General features: G+C 37.0%; 2 protein-coding genes across 11 annotated transcripts; one reads left to right on the top strand and one right to left on the bottom strand.

The window, feature by feature from the left end:
* Positions 1-245: 245 nt before the first annotated feature.
* LOC121592951 (rho guanine nucleotide exchange factor 18) lies at positions 246-15652 on the bottom strand. 10 transcript variants are annotated; one of them, XM_041914911.1, is made up of 28 exons: positions 15552-15652; positions 15327-15386; positions 15101-15179; positions 14565-14825; positions 14406-14497; positions 14151-14323; positions 13956-14085; positions 13723-13856; positions 13232-13300; positions 12559-12665; positions 12422-12492; positions 12282-12337; positions 11167-11244; positions 10076-10147; positions 9554-9719; positions 8767-9461; positions 8571-8703; positions 8330-8487; positions 8132-8244; positions 7397-7420; positions 6125-7134; positions 5862-6030; positions 5683-5788; positions 5490-5616; positions 5331-5428; positions 745-5265; positions 590-674; positions 246-506 (listed from the first exon to the last, which is right to left on the bottom strand). In XM_041914911.1, the coding sequence occupies exons 3-26, from the start codon at positions 15153-15155 to the stop codon at positions 4935-4937; spliced, it is 4428 nt and encodes a 1475-aa protein (XP_041770845.1). In that variant the 5' UTR covers positions 15156-15179; positions 15327-15386; positions 15552-15652; the 3' UTR covers positions 246-506; positions 590-674; positions 745-4934. The 10 variants fall into 10 exon arrangements, with proteins under 10 accessions (XP_041770845.1, XP_041770843.1, XP_041770842.1 ...); XM_041914909.1 differs by having other exon boundaries at positions 15101-15386; positions 15552-15651; XM_041914908.1 differs by having other exon boundaries at positions 745-944; positions 1033-5265; positions 15101-15649.
* An 863-nt stretch (positions 15653-16515) lies between these two features.
* Positions 16516-17941, top strand: LOC121592957. The gene is made up of 4 exons (XM_041914926.1): positions 16516-16871; positions 16953-17098; positions 17163-17462; positions 17544-17941. Exons 1-4 carry the CDS (start codon positions 16763-16765, stop codon positions 17556-17558), a joined length of 570 nt encoding a protein of 189 aa, XP_041770860.1. The 5' UTR covers positions 16516-16762; the 3' UTR covers positions 17559-17941.
* The last annotated feature ends 160 nt before the right edge of the window (positions 17942-18101 follow it).

The raw sequence follows: 18101 nt of genomic DNA, 5'->3' as shown, positions 1-18101 counted from the left end.
CGTTAATCAGTAGGAATAGGAAGTATACCGCTAGTGGCCAGCAAGTATGGTGTTTGTTAAGGGTGTTTACTAAACTTCTTAAATACAGGAACCGCTTCACAAACTCACCTTGCAGCTTCTCTTTCGGGGGAAAACCAATCACCACTATTCGTTGTTTTGCTTCGTTGTTATTCCGCGCGATGACAGTTCACGATGACAGCTGATCTTGTTGGGTGGCAAACGTCTAGGTCGCCGACACGCAGGAATGAATTTTGAAGCGGGTTTAATTTTTATTACGTTAAATATTACTACTACTATCCTATGCAACACTAAATCACACTAAATCAATTGCTATCAAATATTGCCAACTAAATTAACCGTACTTCCGTGCTGAACGGTATCAAGGAGTTCTAGTTTCGATTTCGCAGGCTTCGAGTCTTTCAACAAACTGTCGTAATTTAAATGAACAATGCATGGTCCATGCTTTGTGTCGGGTTCAATTACGTATACCGATACGGGCAAGTTTCCTAGAAAATATGTACATAACAGAAATTGTGAAACATTGGCTCTAGAGCGCCCACACACCGGAGTCCACTGGCGCTGTTCGAACCTGCTGGATTCGGCTTCAATGTTACCGCTTGCCCAAACCGCCCTTTCCACTGCTTAAGACTGGCCCTTACGGTGCAAACGTATAGCTGGAAAGGTAGAACCACACAGCCGTGAAATATGGGTCCATCACAATGCAAGATGCATGATGGTACTTACCAAAACACACAACCCAAAAAACCAACTCATCCATAAAAGGGCGTTATGCCAATTATCCATGCCGTTGCTTTCCTGACTCCTTTGATCTGGTCAGATACGATCCCTGTCGATCCAGTCGTCACGTAGTACTAAGCATTGATCATCGAGAACCCCACTCGACTCTGCAGCGTTCAGACTGATATACGATGAGTGCAAAGAGCCTGAAATAATTGAACGAAATATGGACCTTTTTTTGATAAGCACTATCAACGGTCTGCGCGTGTGGTGCTTCCTTTCCGTGCTTTTTACCACGCTCATTAGTCCATCCACCACTCTTGGGTCCGTTTTTTTTAATGTGTGTTCTAGATGATCACGCTTCAAATGACCATTCAATTCATTTCATCCTTGATCACGATCCCAAGCAATATTTTTATTGTTGCGGTAAGCCATGTCCGAACCAAAGTGACGATCAAAGCTCATGATGTAATGTGGCTCTAATCAGCTTAAAAACAGTGACAAGCCACTACGAAAAAATTTACTCCATTCGATTATTTAAAAAAAACGTCATAGAATGCTTCCCGAACACGACACGATGATGAATACATTTTTCTTTTCCTCTTTATTTTTGCACCAGTTGATAAGAAGGGACCAAAAACGAAACGATCGAAAATAACATTCCGCTCTACAATCGGTTATTGAGTTTCTCATCTGTTCGTTCATATTTATTCTAACATTTCAACAGTGATTGAATGATAACATTTCAATAACATTTCCGCCGTCGAAAATTTGTATGTGTGTACGTGTGTGTGTGTGTGGCAAGTAGCAGGAGCTGTTTTTCAGCTGCATTCCATGTTTCTTTTGTTTGCTGTGTACATGGTTTACAGTTCAATTGATTAGTCCGTTTGTGGTACTGGTACATTTATTTCTTCAAATAATCTTCACTACTCAACTGATTCATAATGGTACATCGTCGTTTGCTTAAGCTGTTCGCTGGTATGTTGTGTGTAGTGTGTTGGCCTGATTGTGTGTGTCCAATACGTGTCGTGAATGCATGGATGTGTGTATGCGCGTGTATGTCCGGGGGGGAGTGGGTGGGTATGTAACACTCATCAGACAACAATACTGATCGCGTAAATACATTAACTGTTAAAATATTATGCAATATAATGTGCAATATATATAGTATATATTCATCCTTTGTAAGGGATTAAGAAGTAAGGAGGAAGAAATAGTTGCTTCTGAAGACAAAGTTTGTTCAACATTCTGTATTGTCACTAATGACCCAGGCAACGATTGTTTGTTAAAATTTTATAGAAGATCCACTACTAATCCATCGAGTGAGTGAAGTCAACACAAATCCTACTACGGATACACACGTCTGTCTGCAGCGATAGTTACTCCGCCTGTTGTTTTCTTCACATACAATTATTTCGTAACAATTTAAAGTATTTGTCTTTTTTAAATATACCTTTCTCTTCGCCTGGTTTAACAGTTTTTTTTCTGGCTTATTACACGATACACGCTACCCATTCTATTTGACATTTGAATAAGCCGTTACATTCTTGACAGTCTAAATTCATGATTGTTTTGCAGTGTTCTTTTCCTTCTAGTAGAGAAATTCGGTGGATTGAGTGACACAATATGCTCGTTCCTTCTTCGCTTTCTAACGTCTACTGTTGTGTGCTATCCAACAAAGTATTCGTTGAAACGCCACCCTACCTTCAACATAGTACAAACAGTTAAACCACATTAGCGAAGGTAAATTAACTAAACGGGAACAGCGTTACTGTACGGTTCTGTAGGTGGTAGATAAGAAATCTTTTCGTTTGAGACCGGTTTCTGATCAACTTAATGCGAGCTGAGCATGCTTACATGATGGGACTGATTAGAACAATGCAGTGGAATGTGGATACAAAGCATGTTTTCTCCATTTTTATTTTATTTTTTGCCTGCAATTGGCATTCTGCAACAGAACACAACATGTTACATACATCATCTTATCACCAGATCCATAGCTTAGGAGGCGCACTAGGCTTTCAACGATCATTTCAATAAATATGATTATTGAGTTTCTCATGTCTAAAGAACAATGTAGGAAGGAATGTTAACAACATGTGCCAAAGGCTTTAGCGCTTCAGTGTTTGTTTCCGTTTCTCGATATAAATAGTGTGTAAAATGATTGAGCAGTTTATAGTCTTTTTCATATTACTTGATACGCCATCATATGCTATACATAGGGTTTATATACATGAATGTATGCATTAACACATTTGTATTCATATGTTTGAATATATGTTCCGATAAAATGGAGCTTTGTGTTCTACCTTCAAAACTAGACGAAACTCTTATAATGTACACTTGCGAAGGGGGTTGTAAAAGAATGGTTCATATGCGAAGGGAGTTTATGTTCTCTTGTGTTCTTAATCATATTACAAATACATTTTATTTACGTAATAGTACACAACTTTCACATTGGTGATTGCATTCGAGTAGTGTGGAATCTTGTTGGCCGCAGGCGGCCATTCTATTTCATATGCATATTATTTGTTTTTTGTTACTCGCATGATTTTGTTTGCTTACGAGTGTTGATTCCTATATGCCATTCTTTTGCTTTCTGCTAGCCCTTAATATTCATACTCATTCGTACTACACGTTGAGCTTCTTCATTTTCATTCCTAGCGTTCGTTTGATTTAAGATTTCTTTTATAGCAACATTTCATTATTAACCATTTATAAAATTCAATAATTGTATTGTCAAGAAGTTAGCTAAACAGAGCATTGTAGTTTTGAGGATATCCTTTGTAGCGTTTTTTTTTCATACCCTCCGTCATTTGGTTTGCTTTTGTCTGTACACAGATATTGTTTTTTAACCATCTTTTACCTTGGCAGATTGTTTGTTTAAATCAAATGGTTTGCTTTACTTTATACTTTTATACTGCTACTAAACACTATTATTATTATCGGTATTATTTTAAGTGGTATTTGTAATAGCAGTAATAGCAGTAGTAGAGGAAGTAATGCAAAAACAATTTCCTTTCATTTCTTTTAGGATGTTTTGTGATTTACTATATATTGTCCCTAAGTGATTGTAGTGTACATGTGCGTTTGTTGGGTATGTGTTAATGTACGTTAGTATATCGTTTTTTTTTCGACGCAATGTTGTATTTTAATACACTTTGTAGAATATACAGTTTCAAATATTGAATAGAAATCCAGTACTATTCTTGCTAACAATTACGCATTTAATTAAAACAGGGCTAGTTTTTGTTCAGTACAGTCTTACAGTCATGCTTGCATTATATAGTTCTAGGTACATTCTACATAGGAGTTACCATGAACACATACTGCCATTGATGTGCATGGGCGAACCGGTTGAAGAATAATAAAATTCATATATCTTTCTAGTCTCTGCTAGTTCAGGGGGGGGGGAAATACTTTTTTACGATTTCTCAAACCGACAAAAACGTCATCACAGTATCAATAAATCAGTTTTAGTTCCAACTGTTCATCACTCATAAGAAGTTGTGCTAAGTAGATAGGAGTAGTAGTAATGGAAGGTTCGGTGATTCCAAACAAAAGTGTGTCGAGCAGTGTGATTGAAGGATCGACAAACAGACGCGCGCGGTAATAAAAAAAAATGGGTTAAAATGTTGACGAAACACGATTTTTTGTTGAATTATTAATATACGCTTCGTTACTCATGATAGATATCATCGCAGAAAACATATCATACTAATCCTTCTTGTTAGTCGCATGTCCATAAAACATATAAAACACGTTCAACTAACACTATTTTTCACGCTATCACTAAAGTCGCTCTACTTCAATACAACAGTTCTCATCGCTACCCACATTTTACATCGTATTGATGTCATACACGTTTTATCAATTAGCAGCACATCTCAATAACACATATATTTGACATTAATGTAACATTCATTCCTAATGGCCTTTCATAACCATTACGTAAAATACTTGATATAGGCCATAATGTAGAATTAAGTACAGTAACTCTCCATCACCTATTGAATTGCATGTTTCTTTTTGGGGGGTTTCAGTCACACCAACTAATACTCATACAGCTGAGCTCAGTGTTTTAAAAAGAAGTCTAAATCATGACGAGAAATGATGAAGCGGAATGTTTGTTTACCTATTGACGAAAACCAAAGCAGAATGGTATGTTCTTAGATTTCTACCTCGACTGGCGTATATCAAAAGTACATAACTTCTTCCTCTTTGGCTTTGTTGTTGCTGTCACTTTTACTTGTCGTAGTGTCAGATGATTTAGGAGGAGATTGCAGGCTAGGATGACGGGAGGATATTGGCGAGGAAGTACGCTGATGCGTTGATTCGTGGTGAGCCGTGTTTCTAGCAGGAACGAGTGGCGGAGGAGTCGAAGACATTGCTCCCATAGAATGTGTCGACGGCGAATACTGATACGTTTGAGGAACAGGCGAATTAGCCGTGGTGCCAGATGAAAGAGGATAGTTGTCCGAACTTCTTAAGCGAAAGCGTTCAGGTATTTTTGGATAGGTATTGGTTCTGCACATTACATCAATAACATTAGCACAAAAGAACGTAAAATTAGGTAATTATAGAAGACATACCTAGTAGCAGGATTGCCCGATTGTACTTGAATTTGCTGCTGTATCACGGCAGGACTGCTGCCGGTTCGTGAATGATTCGGAGTACCAGTGGAAGAAATCTTAACAATAAATGCACCATTAATACAATGTACAATTTCAACTAACGAACACCACGCATACCTTTTTGTCTGCAAGTTTCAAGGGAAACATTTGTGTCACACCACTATTTGTTCCATGAGCAGCCGCAGCTACATTACCACTGTTTGGTGACATTACCATGTTGCATGCAGTAGAACCAGCCTTTGTACTACAACAAACATATAATTTTTAAATAATGAATTCCCTCCGCTCATCCCTTACCCTTAAGCCTTACCTAGATAACGAGGATAGCTTTAACGGGAGCTGCTGTTTTATGTTTGTTGCATTGATCTTTGCTGCATTGGTTGCGCTCACTAAGTTAGCTGGAGGTGTCTTCGTGACTAAAATACAGTTGAAAGAAATTTTACAATCAAATTAAATCCAAAACGTTACATTTTCCAATACAATACGCACTGCTTGCTGTTCGCCATTTATCCTTTTTGCGATCAATTGTAACAGAAGATCCAATCATCGAACTTGCCGGGATGCTTCCAGCGAACGCACTATCAACGTGATGCTCTTCACTAACGCTTAGAGCCTCGTCTAAAGAAGTAACTACCCCGGTTGGTATTGGTAGCGCAACCTACAATTGTTGGTATTGTATGATCATGAGTGTGAGTGCAAAATATAAAATGATATCGAAATCAAATTGTTCAAACAATGCAAAGTATACTTACGCTGGGTGAAAGTAATAGTCCTTGGCTGGATAATATTTCCATCTTGCGATACAACTGTTCGCGTTGCTGTCTGATATCTTCCTGCTCCGCTCGTATTTGTTCCTGTTGTGCTTTTTGTGACTTTTTAGTTTCTTCGAGTTCTCGCTCCTCTTGTTCTTTTTGCTTTTGCCAAGCTGTCTTTTCCTCTTGTAATTTATCCTGTAAGTTCCGCAGCTCTTCCAGCTGGTCGTTATGCCGATACAAAGTTTTTGGATTTTCGCGATAATTGTTTAACTGATGTTGCAGGCTCTGAATAGTTGTCATTTGTTGTGAAATAATGCAAAGCAGGGTATGCAAATGATGTGATACGTGTAATGCTGCGTAATTCTGATCTTTGGCTAGATCAGATGTGATCCCCTCTGTGGCGTTGCTGCTGCCCAAAAGTTTCTGCTGACCGTACGGATTAGCCAGCATCAACAATGCCTCCACGTCCAACGGGGAGGACGAGGAATGAGCATTTGTCTGTTGTTCGCGTTTCTCATACGTTTCGCGGTTGGTAAAATATCCAGCAGATAATGTTGAAAGTACGGCATCTCTTGAGTTGACACTGTGCATTGTCAAATTACCACCGCCAGTTCCTGCAGCTGTGATTAGTTGCTTGGATCGACGTTCGTCAAATCCACCAAACGTTTCTGCTCGTTTTGGTAAAGTAGGAGAAATAAACAACTCACTCTGACGTTCGCCAACCGAGCTACTGGACCTAGATAGCGGTAATCCCGTAGCAGCCGTATAGAGCGATGAAGCCAGAGAACTTATTTCTTGAATAGAGTTCAACACCCGTTTCCATATTTCTATAGTATCACAGTCATCGGAAATAAGATCTCTATACGATCCGTAGTTCGAGATAAAAGACTCTACAGCGGGACCCAGCTGCTCAGCGTTTTGCTCATTATCCAGCAACAAGCTCAGCTGTAGTGCAATTTTTTCTTCGAGCAATATGGCTTGCTCAAAGTCTTTCTGTCGCATTTTACCTGTGGAAAGGAGGGGTGGGGGTTAATTGTTCTGTAGATTTCACTGGATTGAACTAATATTGTTAACCCTCATTATGATTTGCTCATACGTTATCATCAATAGATATCACAGTGTTTAAATTCAATCTAATTAAAAACAAAAAAAACTACATAAAAGGTCAATAAAACTTTGAAATATGCCAAAACTGCTCATGCACTCCACTTATACAATATTAATGCTAAATAATATACGACGCGATCAATCGAAGATTTAGAATATTACCTTCCAATTCGGTTGTTCCGAGAGCTTCAGCGTAGAAATGTTAGAAACAGAACAAGCAATCTATTTAGTACACCAATTCCTAGCTATATAAGACTGTCATTTTGTTAGCATTCGATGTCGTTTTCAAACACGTCGTGTATAAAGATCTTTTTGCCACTTTACTAACATAGGAATAAATAGCCATACATTTCTTAAGGCGCAAAGTTACGTTAAGTATTCAGAATGTCTTTGAAAAAGTCAAAAATGTACGAATTAATAGCAAAATATTTGAAAAAATTCCAAAAAAGCAATAAGTCAAATGTATCAAAATATGCTTTGTTGTCTATCTTCCATGTTAACAGTATGTCGAACTATCGCATTATTGTACTTGTATATGTACATCACATGTATTCAATGCAATGTAAAATACTATAACATGTTCTCACGAGATTTTAATAGTACGTAGGGATTACATGTTTTAAATATGCCATACAATTATGCGCCACGAATAAATAATTTCCATTATGAAATGCTATCACATTAGATCTGCCATTTATTTAAACATAACACAGTTCAATAGATTAAGCCATTTAAATCAGTTGAAGAAAGGTGCAATCTAGCCAGAGATAGAGGTTTCTTTTTTAATACTAATTTACAGCAAGTGTAGCTTAATTCTTTTGATGTGACAACACAATATGACACAGTTCTAATAACGACACATACTTTAGTTGCTTTCGTAATAAATAATATACTTACAAATTATTTCTCTCATATTGGCTTGCTTCAGATCTATGATTTTTTGTCGCTGTTCCATGCTCATGTAGTCTTCTGCTTCCGACTCATCCGAGGGACAGTCGATGACAGCAGCGCTATAGCAAACAAAAAATAAAAACCAAAATGATTACGTCAGGCATGAAATATGCAAATACTACAACCAAATTATAATGCCCGTACCGTATTGATTGAATCCATACATTTTTATCTTTTGGATTTTGTACCTTCAGTTCGTACATTTCCGGATAAGCCGGATTAGAAGATATTATGTAAATACCTCTTGATTCTGTACCAGCCTTTTCGCGAATTAAAAGCTTTTGCAATGAAACAACACCAGCCTGAAAAACAAACAAATATACATTAAACATCGGGTTCGATTAGACTGATGCGTTACATCGATAAAGGACCATAACAGGCATACCTTATTCTCGGGAGTGAAAAATGAATATTTATGCGAGTTTTCCAAAAGAAAAAATAGACAATCCGACAAGACAACCACCAGTACGGTCTGCATTTTCGATCGTCCTTGCATCAGAGTGGCCACTCCCTCAAATCTGTAACGGATAGTCATTTCATATCTATATCCATTCGTTAAAGTATCCCCTTTCAGTATTTACCTCAATTTTCTGTTGCACGATATTATGTCCGACTTTTTGAATTTGTCCTTTTTAAATGTAGCACAAGACTTGGCATCGATTCTTTTGAATATCTCTAATTGACGATCCTCTTTCTCCTTATCGGCCACCCTAGCATCCACATCAACTAGTATCTCTTTTACCAGCGACATCGCTTTCTGTAGCTTCTCTTGTTCAATTTTATCCTCGCGAGAACTCTTCAACAACGGATCGATCAATAAAGGGTATTTAGTTAAGCGCTGAGTGACAAACAGAATACACTCAGGAATGCCTTTCTTCTTTAAAAGTGGATTCTGCTGACAATGCTTATACCATTCAGCAAAAACGTTGTCGCCAGTCATATAACACTTGAACGTATCCAATGCAGATCGATGATTTGAACAAAATTCACCATAAGCGCTTTTAAGCTTTTGAGCCGACATAGAGGAAAAGAAATCGAGCAAGATGTCGGCGATGCTGTCAACTACGTGATGTTCTCTTTGTTTTAATCTCAGCTTACGAAGAAATCCCGTATGTAACTCGGTTAACTCAACAAGTCGGGGAAACATCCGTTCTAGGTTCAGATGGCTGAAGTGTTTCTGAAGACTCTCCACAAATACCTTCTGCATGACTAGTAAAGTTTGAACATGATGCTTCTCAGTCATGATAAATTCATAAATGTGTTCTTGTCGTTTCACCTAAACAATCAGAGAAAATGATAATAAAGTATTGGGAGGTTTCAACAACATATTACAACGAATCCGTATTTTCTCCAACATATACTACTCACCTGTTTATCTTTTAATGCTTTAACAACTTCTTTGGGGACACTGGGGCTCCACGAGTCATGTTCATCGATTGCAACGCCTAAGATAGGTTCAGCACCCAGATCATGAGGTCCAATAGGCGCTTCGTGCAGAAATTCGTCTCTTATTAGCGGCACGTCGTCAGAATAACTGCAATGCAAGTAACGAATGCATAAGTTTGAATTCACGTTTTCCTAGATATCAGTACCAGCAGATGAAGCATCGTCACCGCACACCGGTACTGTGTATTGAATATTTAATAAAATAATTCGATGATCTTGAAGCATCGACATATACACATTTTCTTCATGCGATTTTAATGTTTTAGATATGCTTTGTGTATTATTTCATAATGCATTAAAATAATGAGATCCTTTTATGATGTAGGAAAAATAAATACTCAATACAAATACATTCATAGTTATAAAAAAGTTACAAAAAGAGAGCAAAAGATGACACAAACTCATTTAAAGATATCTTTCTTTTTCTATTCAATATATACTCACTTAGCGTTATCATTATGCACGTTTCCATCATAATAGTCTCTACCCTGATCATCGTGTTGCGAGGAATTGTGGCTATAGCAAGCGAAAGTAAATACAAAAAACACATGAAAACGTATAAATAAAAAAAATGACCACACGGTCCGCAACAGAAAATTGCAAAGCAAATAACGAAGATCATAACACACAAACAAAAGTTGCAAATAGCAAATAAAAGAGAAAATATAGCAGAGTTCTGAAAAGGGTAGAACACATCGGCATCGATTTGCTGCCGCTATGTTTTAAAACATATTTAGAGAAGAGAGTGCGCAGTGGAATGTGGTTTTTAAGATTGCAATTGAGAATACAGAAGAGATTGAAGAGAAAAAACAGACAGTATAGTAAAGAAACATGTGCTTTAAGTACGGTCTTCTATAAGAAATGTAAAAAAAACGATCTCGCCTTGCCGCTGTTACTTTAAGCTTGTTTGTTCAGTCTCAAATATGTTAGCTCATTTATCTTTCCATTTTGCTTACTTTCTTTAGAAGCCTTTTTTGGATAATAATCCAAAAATAGCAGCAAAATAAAATACTAGCTGCGTTGCCTGTTCCTTCATTTTCTTTCTTTAATATAAACAATTATAAATATAAAACAATGCACACATTTTGTTGCGAATACACATAATAACCATAGCTAACAGCTTATCTATGTATGAATGAAGTTCAAATGCAATAATGCAATCTAGAAACAAAGATCAAGGGCGGCAGGATAGTTATCAGGCTTCGATCGATAGCGTCTTACTGTAAATGCATGTACCAATTGCACGCACAAACATAGCAGAAAGATGTAGCATTTTATTGCTTGTTGAAGACAGATACGGACAAATAGGAAAGTTTAATAGAGATGAAGAGAAGAGAAATAGTGAGAGATTTATCTACCATTGTTTCAGGAATTCTACCGCTGAACAGAGAAGAGATAGAATGTGTTTATTTTTCGAAGGGAAAAAGCAATAGTTTTCTTCACAAGAAGACTATGGAGTAAAAGGATAGCGGTGGTAATGAAGATAGATAGATAATCAGGTTGTTAGTGAATGAAAAGTTTTTTACTAGCGTTACCTAGCGTGTTGTGATACCACGCCTAATTTGTTAGCAACCAATCGCCACGGAGAGTAACATCCAGTCATTTTTTTGCCACTTTTTAATTTTTAACACAATGCAATATGCATAATGGTGGTTAGCGTTAGTAATACATAAGAATAAAGACATTTGTGATCATTTAATAGATTTTTACCCAGAGTTTAAATTTTCATAGATAGTAAATAACTGCCCGGCTGATGAAACATATGACACAGAAACTGGATACTAACTCAACATATACCATTAGTAGATCAATAAGTCCGTATAAAACATAACAAACTGACAAGAGAAGACAGTTTCGTATTAGCACTAGTTCCAACTGTGACCTTCAAAAAAGACCAACACGTACTGTACATTCTTAACTGCTTTCTTTTGCTTGGGCAACAATAAAAAAGGCTAATATCTTGTATACCAATAATGATACAAAGCGAATTAGCATTAACTATCGACTGCTTGTGTGAATAGCGCACATACTCTTGCATCATTTTCTATAGTTCATGCCGTAAATTACAACTACTTATTATTAGCTTTCAAGCTTAAATTAGGAACGGAACTGATACAATAAAAAGCAACCAAACATTACGTTGAAATTAATACTCAAACGTACGGCGAAATATAAGATATATAAGGCTTAAAGCAAGCTCATTCACAATGTAAGTGATATTATTCGAGTTTGTTTATTTGCCAGAGTTATTAACGTAGAAACTATACCAACTGGAAAATGCATTCCTAAAACATAGTTTTTAACTAATTTCAACGTTCATACCAATGCAAAAAATTTATTCATAATCAAAAGCAAAAGTACAAATATTTCATTAAGGATGCATGGAATTTGTTTTAATTTAGTTTAATCCTTATTTAAGCGGTCTTGCGACACTAATTGCGTGTTTGTTAATCAAATCTTTTTGTATATTGAAAATTAGAAAAATTAAACCCAAATTATTTGCAGGCCAAAATGTAATCCATTATTTATATAAATTTAATATATGGACAGGCTCATTACAATACGGTTTAGAATGAAACTGATGCAGCCAATTTCAATTTCTAAAAATTGTTCATGACATAGAAAGCGTCTTTAAACAATATCTAATTACCTGTTGGCAGAGCTCTTCTTGTTGGAGCTAGGTTTTGGCTGAGCTTGAAAGTATTTCTGGAAAAGAGAGGAAGAGAAATATATCATTTCATTTAATGCAATGGATGTACAGTGCAGAAGGATAGTATGCTTCAAACATACCTTTGCAATTTTTGCTTTGCATTCTACGGCATGCTCTTTGTATGTGGCCAGGTTTATTACAGCTCCGCATGCTACAAGGAAATATTAGCATTAATATCAAATTACTTACTACGTGTAAAACAGATTTTTATACAAACCGTCACAAACAGAAGATTGTCCTTTTGTTTTTGATTTATCTTTCTTCTTACGAAAGAATAACGACCCACGTTTACGCCGTTTTTCATGATGCTCGGGATATTCCTCACTAAATTGGAAGTGTATTGTAGAAAGAAAGGAAATCGTCAGTTTAACTTATCAATTTGATCAGCTTATCCAAACCATACCATAGAAACGAAAAATATTTCAACCAAACCCTCTGCATAAGTATTTATGAACCGTTATATTAATTACTTTATTCGATGTAAGGATGAAATATACACACACATTAAAAACATCGGTAAAGCATAAAAAAGATAAAAATGGTCAGCCTGCTCCGGCCTTTAAAAGAAATACAACAAACGATTATAGTTACATCATCTAGACCAGTGTAAGAATCTAGATAGGAACCCAAGAAGAAGTAGAGAGGTATAGAGTATAATATAGCGAATGGGCATATCATTGGTATAGGCCCAAACCAATAAATGTGAAATCTTTTGAAAGAAGTACGAGCATTAGTGTGACAGTAAAACATGAACAAACTACCAACTACATTCACATTACATCGGATAGTAACGCGGCACTAGTGAAGAAGAGGTGTTTCAGTCGTTGTATAAAAACGCTTAAAAATATTCAACATCAATCAAAATCGATTAAACAACACGGCACACTTACTTTTTATCTCTCACACAAAGTAGTGATCGATCATGAGTTTCATCTTCACTGTCAGAAAGATGCCTCGAACTAGCCATTTTAGGATTTTTTGTAGGGAAAGAAAGGAAAATACAACATTATAAAGCATAACAAGCCGATTTTCCAAATGATCAAAATCAAACTGTAGCCAATTTACGATTGACAACAACTTGCGATGTGTAATTGTGTACGATAAGTTTGAGCGGATGCGATGGTTAATTGTCATGGATTTCAATTCATAGCTAGATGGACCCAATTCATATTACACCCAGGGAACGGAACCGGATTTGAAACATCGCATTATGGTGAGATCTGATATTGCAAACTATAAAGAATTACTACACAGCTTAACTAGGGAATGGTATCATATACCCAAATTGTCGAAAGAAAAACACACATCAGCTATACCTGAGAGATTGCCTTAAGATAGCTAATATGTTTAGTAACAAAGCACGGGGACATTGGCTACTTACGATACTAGGTTATCCTCCTTAACATTTTGATTTCGAACCGGAGCTATAGATGGAGTCGATATGCTTTTCTGCAACGGAATCCTTGGAACCGCAGGAACCAAATTTCTTTTGGCCACTACTTTCTCAAAGTCTCTCTGCAAATATATATATATATATATATATAACAATATAAATTCATGTGTCCAACATGAATGCGAACAATTTTGATTATTTTGTTTCTTATCAACACTAACCGCTAGTTCAGCCTCATTTAAAGAATGTGTCGAAATTCCACCCGTACTATTTCGACTAGTTCGATTATGAAGCCGTTCTGCTGCGCGCAACGATTCCTGCTCTTCACTGTCGAGACTCGACAAACTGACACTGCAATTACAATTACAATGAGCTAGATTACTTTTTTATCGTCATTTCGATAACGACAACCAAACCTTTTGTGTGATGATTTTGTGCACTCTGTTAAATCCTCGATAGCCGTCCATGATTTTCGCCTATCATTGTTTAAACCATACAGCACATGGTGATGCGGCCAAACGTTGATAGGGTTGGCTATGGTTAGATCTGGCAACGAAGGACATGAGGAAAACAGCTTTGTCGAGGATACCTTGGGAGATGGAGTAGATTTAGATGTTATCAACACTTGCTGGAACGCATTATTAAGTATCAATAACAGCAAAGCTACATACAGTTGAGCCCCCTAGAGCTGTATTTTGTAGTGTGGTATTTTTCATGTGCGCTACACTTTCCCGGAGACATTGTAGTTGATTAAGAGTGTCCTCTGCAAAAAGGATGTTTTTTAAAGTTTGTTTTGCTTCGCATATCGCTAGTATATTATTTCGACTTACCAAGAAAGTTGAACTTGGCTCCAGGGCTGTGAGGGGTGACACTGATAATTGGCACCATGTTGCTGTGGTTATTTGTAATCGCGTCACTGCTGTGGCTACCGTTCGTTCTTGCCGATCCGATTACGCTTCCCGCACCTGTTGTCTTCAGATCATTGTAATTCTCAATGTCTTGAGGGCAAGCCGAAGCTTCCGGGCATTTCGGAGTGATGGATTGATCTTCGCTCAAATAATCGATAACCAAATCTGCGTCATTCTCATCATCTACAATAGGAAACATTTTGTTACAATTAACGGTGAAATTTTGATAAAAGAGCGCTACTGCAGAAGAGACCCTTGTTAATATTCAAGCAATACACAAACTACCAACAAGCACACAAAGACTACGGTTAAGCCCAAGCACACCATTATGCATTTCAATCGTATACAAATTCTTTACATTCCTGGATACAATGTCGCCCTTGTTTTATTATGCGGTTAGTTTCCTCTATTTACATCCAAGTGCCACTAACTTGTTGCGGAACGAAAAAACTCTTTACCTGATGACAACAACAAAAGTTCTTCTGATAACACATTATGATGTATACCATCCATCTTGTACTGCAAAATGTGCAACAGCTAGAAACAGGGGATGTTGGGGGTGTAAATAGCCAACCTACAGCATTCAGCGTCCCGTGCAATACCAAACAAGATAGCTTGTCTGCTTCAGCAAGAAAATGCACCTGTTTGCGACACTTCGGCACTCCAATGCCCTTTTCTACTCACATTTGCTTCGCATAGGTACAATTCAACTTAAAAACATTCTTAGTTCCCTTGCTACAACAACTACCGAAAAAAGGAAAAAATATGTTTTTTTGCACACGTTCGATACAACCTTTTAGTTGAAAATTTATTTTACAAAATATCGTTTGTACACAAGCAAATAAACACGCACACACAAAACTAGACACACATTACAGCACGAAACATGCAAAACAAACATTTACATACGTTTTTACTACGTATTAGCAGCGATTTTTGTGCTATTTCTTAACTTATAAACTTAATAATCTTTCTTAGCCTTTTCTTCTTTGCCTTTTTTCAAGAAAAATCAATGACGAGTGCCCAAGCAGCACAATTTGCCTGTTTGACATTGTTGATGTCATTGTCTACCTTTCGTGACAGCTCTTATTGACCGACACTGGCGCCATCTACCGCTAGCTAGTATTACTACAAATCCTTTATATATCACAATCAACATACGTTACACGTGTCCAAAATCAATTTATTACATATCCTATTTTATTTTTATTAAGTTCTATTTTATATACAATAAGCTTATTGCAGCACACAAGCATGGCAAGCAGCTGACATTGATGGATTGATTTGCTTAATGCTAACTGAGCAGAGCCCTGTTATTAGGTACAAACAATGGCCGTATAGTGTAAGATGAAATTAAAAAAAAACATCATTGCATTCTGCATTACTGCGACTACGATCGATTCACTAAAATCACACGATATTGGCGAGAAACAGGAAATGGTCAACATGTGCCTCGTACCCATTTGTAAAAATGTTAACAATCACTATACTTGTGTGGGTCGGTGTAACACAAGCGATAAGGAAGCGATAAGGTCGAATGTTAGGTAAGTAATTGAATCGAAATAACATTCACGTGATTTTTGGCAACGTAAAGCTCCTTCAAAAATTTAACTTTATAGGAGTAAAAAATGACCGGATAAAATATGCTTGCTTGAAACCATATTTCCTTTCTGCCAGAAAAAACAGTTAACGCATACCGCTGTTGATTCGCTGCCACCTTTGAAAAGCATGTGCACCGCCAACACCAAGTAGATGCATGTTATTGAATATTTAATGCCAAAAGGTCAGAAGTTATCAGTTCTGAACGGTACGCCCAAATAGTGTTGCCGTCTCTTCCTTGCTCAAAAGCACTCACTTAATCTGTGACGCTACTTTGCGATTGTCCGGTATGACTTTATTCAACACATCTTCAGCAAATGATCCTCACGACCGGAGCTGCTACCTGCAGTGATTTCTCAGTCGTAGTAAACACGTAGGACGGAACGAGAGTGTGTCGAATTTCCTATTTGCTTTAATGCAAAGATGAAGATCTTTTCGAATTTTTAAATACAGTGCCGAGATTTTTCGACCAGTGGAGTTAAAGTTTCTGTGATATCGATACATAGTGAAAACCGTCAAACATGTCTTCTGTGAACATTCCAAAAAAGTCTCACTTTGAGGCTAAGGTTCTGTTACGCAGTACCTCGTTTCAGAAGTTGTGCTCTATACCGTACAGTTTCAAAATTGAAGGTGAATTTAAGACCATCTTCCTTATCTTCATGAAAATGTTGAATATAAATTTAATTTAATATATTTTTGGCCTTCCACCAGCAATTCAATCGTATAAGGAACACATCAAAACAGTCATAAAACTGCTGAAGATTTCAACGCGAGCTTATGTGATTTCGATTTATTTAAAATGTATGACTACCATCCTCTTCAACGAATACATCTTTAAACTATGTGCCCAACTGCAGGTATTGCGGAAGGTGTTGATTTTTTTTCTTCTTCAATTTAAATCACTTTCATTATCCAACGCAGGGTTACTATCCAGCAGCAGGAGGTGATATTTTGGAAGCATCGACAACCGTCACCCCGAATATTGCAAATGTTCGACACAGCATAAAGACAAATGTTACAAATTCGCAAAAGCCAACCATCTTAAACTTGATAATACTTTATAAAAAAGCTATTCTAACTATCCTGACCTACACCTGCATTTTATATATTGCACTACAAATAATTTCTTTGCTAACCGTCCTTTGGTGGTCCTCGAACATACCGTTTGGCCTTGTGTTTCTTATGCTGGATTTAAGCTACATGGGTTTCATTATGTCTAAGGTATGATTTTAATCCACTCCGCCCAATTGGTTAAAATGGACAGTATCGTAAGTTTTACATGGTATTTTATATTTTTCACAGATTGCATTGTGCTGACCTTATGAGCCATATTCATGGTCTTACCAGCAGTACTGTGTAATACACAACGAAATACTTGCAAAAGCAGAATAATTCTTAAAGCTACGATTCCTCCGAAGTCAACGACATTTTGATAAGAAAACTTACCTACCGAGAACCATTGGCTAAAAAAAGTCCATGCGTCTCTGCAACATCATTTCTGCCATACGAGACGTAAAGTGAACCGCAAATTCGTCAATCAATCTACCGAAAACAGTAGTGGAAAGATAGTCTCTTTTGTTAGTTTTTCCTGTATACCAACAACAATCACAACCCTCCGTACCACCCTCAACACAGTAGTAAAATGTATAAGCGACGGATGGGAAAAAGGAAATTTGAGTAAATAAAGCGCTTATACCTTACACAGAAAGCCTCTGGAACTTTTATCGAAATAGCATATCCTTCGGTAAACGCCGCACTTTCTCTCTTTCTCTCTTTCTTTCTTTCTCTCTATTTCTTTCATTCTCTCTCGCTCTCTAGGTTTCAGTGATCAAAACAAACTACCTACGCTCACGAGAGCCG

The sequence above is a fragment of the Anopheles merus genome, chromosome 2L (genome assembly GCF_017562075.2).
Source record: "Anopheles merus strain MAF chromosome 2L, AmerM5.1, whole genome shotgun sequence".
Classification (NCBI taxonomy): Eukaryota; Metazoa; Arthropoda; class Insecta; order Diptera; family Culicidae; genus Anopheles; species Anopheles merus.
Note: the sequence above shows the minus strand (reverse complement) of the source record. Positions and strands in the feature narration are given on the sequence as shown.